This window comes from Notothenia coriiceps, unplaced genomic scaffold (genome assembly GCF_000735185.1).
Source record: "Notothenia coriiceps isolate Sejong01 unplaced genomic scaffold, NC01 NC01_scaffold00019799, whole genome shotgun sequence".
Taxonomy (NCBI): Eukaryota; Metazoa; Chordata; class Actinopteri; order Perciformes; family Nototheniidae; genus Notothenia; species Notothenia coriiceps.
Genome location: NW_011352500.1, coordinates 700708 through 711561, shown reverse-complemented (window position 1 = coordinate 711561; position 10854 = coordinate 700708). Strand labels below are relative to the sequence as shown.

General features: G+C 40.8%; 1 protein-coding gene across 1 annotated transcript in view; it reads left to right on the top strand.

Moving 5' to 3' along the window:
- Positions 1-4293: 4293 nt before the first annotated feature.
- LOC104952317 (leucine-rich repeat-containing protein 43) overlaps positions 4294-10854 on the top strand; it is a 7177-nt gene continuing 616 nt past the window's right edge. The window contains exons 1-7 of the mRNA XM_010779123.1: positions 4294-4527; positions 4621-4781; positions 5150-5312; positions 5668-5807; positions 5888-5977; positions 6782-7000; positions 7191-7290. Of these exons, the coding sequence (XP_010777425.1) occupies positions 4305-4527; positions 4621-4781; positions 5150-5312; positions 5668-5807; positions 5888-5977; positions 6782-7000; positions 7191-7290 (1096 nt within the window). The 5' untranslated portion in view covers positions 4294-4304. The remainder of the gene's footprint in view (positions 4528-4620; positions 4782-5149; positions 5313-5667; positions 5808-5887; positions 5978-6781; positions 7001-7190; positions 7291-10854) is intronic.

The window sequence follows — 10854 nt, the reverse complement described above, 5'->3', positions numbered from 1 at the left end:
TCATGTTTGGACTTCAACACATAATGGGAGAATTATTGGTCGTTTGAAGGACTCACTGTCCACACACCGCACGTACACCACGTACTAACGAACGCAATGTACACTATCTCTGATTTGTCACCTAGAATGTGACATTTCTATTGTCTTATTAGTAGTAGTCTCGGTCTGGTCAATATCGTCGGATTGCCGGCTTGCCATGAGGTCCACTCCTCCGTCCGCCAGCCACACTTCTGACAATATCACCGTCTGGTCGTGTCCAACCGTGGCCATTGAGGTTTAGAACATCGTTTTTCCAATTCGTTAGTCTTTTCAATTAGGTAGAGGTGTATGGTGTTGCGTTACGATATGATACACATTCACAGTAAAAGTGCACCTCCTATGGAGTTACCTCCTTTTCGATAAAGATGAGACAAAAAGGTTTATACGTTAGTTTGACACCCTGGGAAACGTCTCCTGGTGAGTGGAAGTTTTCACGACCCATCCCAAAAGACGTCCATAAGACTTTACAACAACCTTGAGTCGTGGTTAAGGAGGTCGAAATCTTGAAATTGTCGGGTAGCAGTTACCTGACTAGTGGACTGTGTTGTGTCCGTTTGTAGTTCAACTCCTGGTTTACTTCAAAATCAAACTTCAACCCGCAGTCAGGGTCATTTCCACCGCTTCCCCCTTTAATCTGTGGGGGAGGAGACTGATTATGTAGGGATTCAAAAATCTCAGAGTTATTGCAATGTTGACGCATGGACTCTAGTTTTACTTCAGACTCTGAAGGTTACTACCTCACCTAGTGAAAAGTGGGGAGAGGACTAAAACTTTGGTGTCAGGAATAAACTAGGTTAGCGTTCTACCTAAGAACTAATATCACAACGTAAACATTGTACACGGGAATAACTGAAATTCAATAATTCTGGAAAAGGGAAAAACCCCTAAAAACAGTAGCCCTTCCGTACGCTCCTTTTAGTTTACAGAAGAGGTTATTAATTTCCATGTCCACTCATAAACCTGTCGATGGTTCCCCAGGGTTTCCCAATCAGTCTAAGTCGAAGTATATTCGACGACCCTACTCAAAAATATATTTTCCTCTCTAACAAGGTGTCACAAACCTCGAACTTATCATTTCCGTACTAAGGTGTAAGTGCACCTTCTTACCTACATGATAATTGTTGTATTGATACAACTAGACTCACTCCACCTCTATTTAGTCATGTGAGTGAGGTAACGGTGTACGCTTCACATCATTACATACAACATCTACTTTAGACAGCACGTCCGCAAGTACGACACTCGTGCGGTCCGACAGACTCCAGGCCTCCGGACCCCCGAGGTCCGAAGTAGGTCGGCGGTGCCCTCTCACTCCCGTCCAGCGTCGTCAGCTCACTCCCGCAGACAGAGGAGCAGGGGACGAACGAAGACATGAAAGAGAACGAGAAAGAGACCTTTGTATAAGTAGACAAATAGTTCAGGACATATTTCTTTGATCGATGACAATATACGTCAAAACTAATAACCGTCCTTGTCCGATTTTCGAAATTAGTTATCTGTTTTGTTACTTTGAAGGGTAAACTATAAAGACAACTTAATACGTCTTTACTAAGCAAAGATCTTGTATGACGGTAAAATAGTCTTATATTCTTGTTCGGTCAGAAATTTCTGGAAGTCTTTATATCTGTCCTTAATTTGACGTACTAAACACATCCTCGAAGACTCTGAAGACCGAGTTTCATTACTATTGATAAAACCTATCGGAAGTTTGTATACAAAGTATGTCAACCGTATTGTGATGTCCATTATCTATTTTCCGAATTGATTATTATAGCGAAACTTTGAATGGGTCAAACTAATCTTTATGTAAAAAGAAACATTATTCATAAAGACCTTACATTAAAATTACAACTTGTACGTTTTGTTTCGTAATAGATACAGTCAAATCACTTATTCTCTTAAGTTTTCCAGTTTCACTTCGTGTATTTTTGTGTGTTTCTCGGATTACGTACCCAACGCCGGCGGTACCTCTCGGCATTACGGACGCAATGTGTGGCTAGTTACAAACCCGCCGCGCAATGTACAATTATTTACGTCTCTACGCTGTCTACATTTAGTGAGCTGCGCTCGCTTTTTGCTAACGCTTGACGACGCGCTAACTCCGCTACTTCACCAGGTTGACCCTGAACTCAATCAAAGTGTACTTTTTATTATTGTGAGTAAGGGAAGATAATGATAATGACTTAATGTCATGTCATGTCATGGAGCGTCATGAAGGTTTTTTAGATTTCACAGATATCTGATTTGATGACAGTGTGCCTGCATTTTTTTAATGCTGACACCTAATGAGGTAGCCCCGGTAGTTTTCCTCTTAAAGGTCCCATGTCATGCGTTTCCGGTTATTACCCGTCCCCTTGTGTGTTATGAAGGCTTTTCTGCATGTAAACGGTCTGCAGAGTCAAAACCCTCAAACTACACCCTGTAGCGAGTAAAACTCTTAACACAGAAAATACCTCCCCAAAACGCCTCGTTGGAGATACGTCACTGTCCATTGATTCTTCCGGGTAACTCATGATGTCATGCGTTACCCGGAACCAAATGGACCAATCCGTGGAGCCGTTACGTTACGCCCGCGGAGCCGTTACGTTAAGCCCCCGCTGATTGGTCCAAATTGACCAATCCACGGACTTCCTCACACACACTCAGTGCATGCAGCTCTGCTGATTTCTCTTGGAGCTACAACGAGCCGTTAAAGGCAGAGAGTGAAATTCAGTGAATACACGTAGTTTACAGAGATGCTGTATGAGAAACCAAAGTGAGTTTGGAAATTGCACAATATAAATCTATTCTAGTAGACCTCCACAATGGAATTATGATCAGTGGAAATGGCCATGAAATGGGACCTTTAAAGTGGTCAGTTGGTGACACAGTGATGACAGCGATTAGGTAGAACATTTAAAAAAAGAAGAAGTATGACATCTATGAGATGTTGTCTCAGTATCTTGCATAACTTGTGTTATTACTCCATTTCTATAATGAGTCTACAAGAAACCGTTTAGCCAAAATACAGAAACCTGTGACTGAAACACAAAAATGTCCGTTCCGATTAAAACCTGTTACATTCAGCATTTTTATTCCAAGGCAATTACAGTATACATGTATGCACTTCATTATGTCTGGCATTCAATGTAGAGCAAAAGCCTATAATTGTAGTATTTTACACACAATTGAGCCATTTTCTTATGTTTTAAGCAAATACATAACATTTTCTGATTTCCTTCAGAAAATAAATACATCAGAATAAATTGTATTGCTTTATAATGACATATCTCCATAAAACGTCCTTAACATAGCGATATTTATTTATCATCAATTAAGAATAGTTGTAGTTATCTACAAAGACATGAAGTCCAGTTCTTTTTATCACAAGTACCATTTAAGTACTACTTTCCATCATACTACTATGGTAACAGTTTATATTAGTGTTTTATTTGTCAGATAGTTTACATATCTTTTCTTATATATTTTCCAATTTGGGATTAATAAAGTGTATCTTATGTTATCTCATTTTATTTATCTTAGTTTGACGATAAAAATGTGATGACATGGGACATTGTTTAGATTTTGCGGAATAAGAATTTATTCCTGCACGTTGGAGTAGAAAATGAATATAGACAACAGCAATTAGATACTTGTTTCGATTAAAATTAAATAGCCAAATGAATAGAAACTTTTACAGAAAGTTGGGGATGGAGGGGCTGCTTGGACTAATTATCTCAGTATTTCTTTTGTTAATGGATCTTTGTGTGTGGCAGGGGGATTTTTAGACAGTTGCAATTTCATTTTAAATTGAGTCTCTAGCGAATATTTTAAATATTAAACAAATACCCAGCATTATCAGCTAAAGTGGTGGCCTTTAAAAATAGTTGGCATATAGGAGGCAGGGAGATCAAATCAAATACTCTAGTTGCATTATGGGAAATGTACGTTCCAGCATTTTTGGAACTCCCTTCCAGGGGGCCAACAGACAGGATGTATCCGGTCTCTTGCTTTTTTTTAACCATTGAAAGTATGTTATTCAAAAACATATATAAAAAAATGTGTCTCCTTTGGAAATGTGATAGTAAATCACTAGAGCGCTCTTTGGAAACAATTATTTTCCAGCTGCACATAATGGTTTATTACAGCATTTCAAAAGCAGCTTTACATTTGTTGTTATGCTATTTGTGCTACAAGTTTTATTACAAATTAAGAAAGAAAAAAAAGAGTCCATCCAGTTCTTAATTTATTACTGTTTTTGTGATCTCAGGCCACAGCTAGTGTGTATGGACCTGAGTCACTGTGAATTTCAGGACCAGCAGGCCCTGATGCGTGCTGTGAGCACGCTCCCCTGCCTCAGGACGCTGGTGCTGGAGGGAAACCCCTTCACTCTGGCCCTCTCGTACCCAGGCTTCACTCTGGACAGTCTCCCTCAGCTCTCCTGCCTGGACGCCTCATGGGTCTCCCCTGAGGAAAAACTTTGCTTTAGAGGCTTGGCCAAGAAGAGTGGTGAGCCTGTGGGCTGTTATTAGTAGATCTGAGTCCTCTGAATGTAGGGGGCTTTTTTTATCATAATTTCTGTCATTTTCTCCATATGTTCAGATCTGATAGTGGACCGGGCATCAGCCACAGTGAGTGTGGGCAGGATGAGAGGAATCCCAGACCCGCTGATGAGTGAGGACGGAAACACTCCTGATTTCCCTGTCATCGCTTACAGCTATTTTATCACATACGACTTCCTCAGTCATCAAACTGTTAACCTGGTGACGTAATCTTTCGTTACTTTTGTATTCTGAACTCTAGGGAAAGTTTCACATTTTCTTTACATTTCAAAGGCCTATTTCAAGAGTCTTTTGTTGGCTTTTAAAGTTTATTTTCTGAACTTCCCTTTTTGGTATACGAATAAATTAGACTTAACTTTATTGTTATTGCACACAGTCACTTTCATAACAGCAGAAACTGTTAAGAATCTATATGTGTGCATGAACATCAGTTTTATGTTTGCCCTGTTTTGTATTGTTATTTAAAGTAAAACATAAAACACTGTGGAATATAACAGATGTCATAAGTAAACATGACAAGAAATGTCTTTTAAAAAGCACTTCATTATTTTCGTGTTGCTGTTTTACAGAATAATGACAGTGATTCTAAATTTGACGCAGCACATATGACAGAGGACTGCTTCAGTTCTTCCGGCCTACAATCCAACAAAAGTTGTGAAAAAGAATCTTCCAAACCTGACACACAAGCCTTGACAGTGTTCACTGAGGAAACCTGCCATGATATTGCCCATGGTAAATCAACTCATTTGACTTCTTGCATGAAACTGTATTACATCATAAACGCTGTGAGAGCTGACACATATGTTTCCACGCAAGGAATTTGGAAATAATGTCATTATTCATTTAATTTGGTAGTGTATCACTTGGAAGTGAGAGGAACCTTTTCTTATCAGTTTCCGTGAACTTCAGAGAAAAATACTGTCGAATAGAGTTGTACACAGTGAAACTGGATGACTGATTAGTTATAGGTTATTATCATGTATCACTTATCTTAACTCAACGGCTGTATGTATCACAGAATGTTTTGTGCGTGTTTTTGTGCATGCAATACCCACTGTGTGCGACACTTGGACTCTAATTTCTACAGTGACAAGACACAGCACAACAAAGCTGACATGGTCAGATTGCATTGACTTCAGTAACACAAAAACACACGTCATGAGTGATCTGGGAGGCCTTAAACGATTCTTCAATCAAGGCCTTTATCTGACGATAGTGGAGGAAAAGGTCACGTGAGTAAACAGTCGGTAAATGTTTAGATGCATCAACAAGTGTTAGGACTCATTTTCGGGCATCTGACGTTTTAGGTTCTGTCATGGCCTGCAGCCTCTGAAGACGTCCCGGGGCCCAAACCCTGCCGGACTGTGAAAGAAAAGAAAGGCGGTAAAGGGAAAGAAGTGAGTTTGTCTTTGAATTCAACTCAATCAAAAACTTTGAAAACCTCTTAAAGCTATATAATATACACCACGTACATACAAAATAATGAGTATGGATTTGAGGGAAATGCTGTATTATTTATACCCATAATGGGGCACGTAGTTAGAAACTGTGTGCTCACACTGACCGGGCAATATTGTATGAGATTTAGATTTTTACCACTGGTTATTAAAACCACCTCGGTTGCTCTAAATCTCATTATACTGTGATCACATTGTAGTTATAGTTCAGCATTTGTTTTGAAGTAACTTTCATTAGTAGTATACATATTATTGATCCAAAAGAAAATATATCATTACAGATGTTTTCAATATTATAGATTATGATTTTCCATAGTCTTATGTTGACCGATAACAAGAAGGTTCCAGTTCTATTATAGAAATCAGTAGCTAAGTTTGCTCCGGGCCATCTGCAGCTGACCCAAGAATCTACGGCATCTGCCAATTCCACTGACATTTTTTGTCACTACCAGTCAATATACACACCCCTAGTGTGAGGGTATTGCAGAGAGAGAGCAGGTCAGGTTGATTTGACCCTAAATTCAAAAAAGATAAAATGTTCCCATGTAATTTCGGTTTTGTTTATCCGCAGAAGACAACATTTCTATCTCCATATCATGGTTTTATTAATGAGGTGGTTGTGCATTTGAAGTTCCACTTATATCAATAGATCAAAGGAAAATCCACCAGAGCTCACACAAGTCTGTTTTGGCAGATTCCACTGCATATCATTTTCATAATTTCCTGTCTGTGTTTCCTCCATAGTCTCCAATTAAATCTGGTTCCACCAAAGATAAGTCTAAAGACAAAAAGAAGAAATCTGTGCTAGAGCTGGTGCAGGACGCCTCCATCCAAAGAACCCTTGGCTCTGTGCACGTCCCGCTGCAGAGCCTGGTGCAGAGAGGAGGGAAGGTGGACGTCCTCTGTGACTTCGGTGCTCTTCACGCTGAGACTGAGGTGGAAGCTGCGCCAACACTTGAAAAGGCAAGTTTACATCCTGAGTAGCTGCTGAAATGGTTCAACTATCTGGTCTATTTCAGAGGAATTACAAGGAGTCAAATTGAAGTCTGGAAATATCGAGACAGGATATATGAAAAACTAGCTTCAGGATTATAAAGTATCGAACCGACGTGGAGATTTATTTTATGTGGGATATGTTTTCTCTCATCTTTAGGATCTGGGAAAGAAACTCAAAGAGGACAAGAAGAAGGAGAAGGAACCAAAGCGGGGAGCGGACAGCGGCTCTAAACAGAAGAATACAGCAGCTTCAAAAGGTTGAACATCCCCATTACATTATCAGATTACTTCTCACACTGTAAAACCAAGTACAGAGATTATTTATTTAAAAACATTCTGACATAATTGAAACAAGGGTTTAAAGTCCCACAGCAGACCCCAAGTCCCCAAGCTCTCCGTGACTTAGTACCTCACACACTTCCAGTCCCGCCTCAAAACTCATCTCTTCTCCTCTGCAGTACCACTTTCATTCGGACCGAACGGTTACGGTACAAAAATTACCTCCACGGACCACACCTCTCTTCTTCCTCTGCTACTCGAGGTCTGCGGTCTGACTGGTAAAGAGGTCGATGGGGAAGTGAGGGGTGCCAGTGGCAGAGGTCTACGTCGAAGGTAAAGAGCGTCGGTAAACAAAGGCAAATGAAACCTGGATGTTTGTTTAGTCCCAGTACTAATACTAAAATTCGTCTGACGTTTTCTTTCATAATTGTCAGGTAGTATTTGTGTAGGGAACTTTTTACAGGTACAATGTAACCTGTCGTTTATACCTTTCCCTTCATCTCTTTTAGGAGAAATTAGCAGTGTTATCGCCCGTACATGTGTTGTGGCGGGTGTGTGTCACTAACACAGAAGAGACCGTGACATTGGTAACACGATCATACTCCTACACCAAACCCTCGATAATATTTCGGTGACGGACCATGTACACGGCAAACCGAGCTTCCCCGTGCACCTGTCCGGGGACTTACGGTTTGAGTGGTGGAAGAGTTCATTGCTCAGGTGCCGCTCAGCCTGAATTATTATGAAAATATATCTCACATAAATAAAATAATAACCGTACAACAGACTTAGTTTCCAGCCGAAATGTTAATAATACTATTCCCGTACACCGTCTCCTCTGTTGTTTTTACAAATTGGCCACGTACCTAACTGTACCCGCACCCACCGCCCCCCGGNAAGTAACAACATACTGATACCGGCTAGTAAAAACCATGAATTAATGCTTTGACAAGTCTGCAGACAAGACGGCAGGCGAAAAACCTTTTAAAATGCGTGTTTTCTGAATGGAGATTGGATCGATCAGGCTAAGCTAACGTTGTATATGCTCCGTCCACACTCACAACAACGGCATACAGACACAAATAAACCAGCGACTGTATTCACCATGACACACAGTCTGTGGTTTGTTCTTCTTAAACTTCTGTCTAGTTTCTGAACAGATATGAGGAGCTGTGAGCTCTGTGTGCTAACTACTAACAGCTAACGGCTGATGTTTTCTGGTTGAACGTCAGCGACGGCAGGCTGGGAACCTCACCGCTGATTGGCTACGGCGAGATCGTGTCACACGAATATGGCGCTCGAGTTGAAAAAATTGTACTCGAGCATGTGTCGCGGCCCCCTTCAATCGCCTCAATCGCGCCGCAGAATTCGCATCAACCGCTTCATGCTCGCCGTCGGAGTGAATTTGCATCTGTCCGCATCTCTGCATTTACTTTACATGTAATCGCGCCGCCCCCCAAACATCGTATCGCGTCCGGTGTGAACGCAGCATTACGGCCTCTACACACGGCGGCGCAACCCAAAAATGCATAATAGGGCCTCTTTAAGTGTGTTTATTGTGCTTCACTTTGACCTTTTGAATTCTCCTTATTCACTAAAACTGAGCATAGGATAATGCTTTGTTTGCATGTTCAACATTAAACATTACATTCCAGAAAACTTTTATTACAAAGAAAAATGTATTTCTAATCAACTGGGTAAGTTTCAAAGCGATATCTATTAGTTAACCTTTTATTCTATTTACCTGTAGTGTTATGCCAACTGTATGGAAAACATATGTTTGAAGGCTATCAAAAATAGTTATCATACTTTGAGCCAGAAGTCTCAGAAGCTCCTACACAAATCATGCAGTTTTATTCCTGTCTATATTCTGAAGGTCTTTAAAGACTGGCTTGTTCTTATATTCTGATAAAATGGCAGTATGTTCTAGAAACGAATCATTTGCATAATTCAACAGAAAATCAAATGGGGAAGTTTCATTGTTTTGTCTATTTGTTAAAGCTTTTAGCCTGTCCTGCAATATCAAAACTGCATACAGTAGCTAGTTTCTTTATACAGGACATTGATAAACAGAGTGAATATGTTTCCAGAGAAAGAGCAGAGAAAGTACAGAAGAAGCAGGGACGGAGGAGACAGACGCCCTCCTCGACCTGCTGACCTGCCCTCACTCTCCGTGGCGGCTGGATGAAGCCTGGAGCCCCCAGGCCTCGGCCCTCAGACAGCTGGCTGTGCTCCAGCATGAACGCCTGCACGCAGATTTCATCTACAACTACTTTACTACACTTCGCATTGTGGACAATGGAGTGAGTGTACTGATTTATCTCCACCTCACTCAGATCAAATAGTCTAATGTTGTTAATAGTACCTCCATCTCCACGTGAATGTGGAATCATGCCTTTACTATTCAAGCTCCAACACTGTGGAACAATCTCTCCTTTTTATATAAAAAACTCATCAGCAGCTTATATGAGCTGATTCTGACAACCCTTTGACCACCCTTTGTAGCTGTACCAAATACTCACCCTGTTACCTTTAATTCATGGAGAAGACATTTGATTTCCTCGCATGCCTTCCCGATGACAAAAAATCCCCAAAAGGGAAAAAGGTCTTAATAACTTAAAGTCAATAGGGGCCATGTTTAACAAATGCAACACTATATCAAAATAGAATCCATCTTGCGATTGGATCAAATAAGGCTGTGGTTTCAAATCAGGAGAGGGGTGAAAAGTGATACCACTCCATCTTGGAGCTCAGCCTTCATTTTGATCTCAGGTACGCAGTTGTAACGTTTTGAGACTCTTAAACTTAGGGATGTTATTAGTCAGAGGAGGGGGGTGTCTATTTCCCCCTTCGCACCCTTTACTGGGACTACGCCCAACTTCAAACTAAAACTTCATTTTGGTCTCAACTTGATGTTTTGCCTGTGTTGTGTTCAGGTATCAGTCATTGACGATGGGCTGTTAAAGTTCTCAAAGCTGGAGGAATTGGTGCTGAGTTCCAACAACATTTCAGAAATACCTGCAGAAAACCTACCCAGCACTTTGAAGGTGAGTGTCCTCTGCAAAGGTCCCACAGTTTGATTGCATATTTGAAACAGAGTAGAAAAGCTTTTCCTCCATTGAGGTATCTCACTGANTCTCCCTTCTCTACTCAAAAACTCCGCCCTGCTTCACACACTACGTGATCTCAGTCGCCTCCTCGAACCCCTGAACCCCAGACGACACCCTGAACATTTAGGGAACATAGTAAATCACAGTCTTACAAAAAATTTATTTATTAGAGACAGAAACAATCCATGCCCGGTAAACGTTTTTGTTTGTCCTCCCTCTGCCCCAACCCTCCCTTACATAATATTGTAAAGCGACTTTGATTCAGACAAAAGTGCCATATAAATACACTCTATTATAAATATTATTAAGTCCCGACTGTGGATCGTTACTTTGAGAGGTGCTAGTTTGCATTAGGGGCCTTGTCCACGTGCCCTTGAGCAAGGCACAGTACCAGGGTGCTTTATAATAGCTCCCAAACACATCCTCATACTA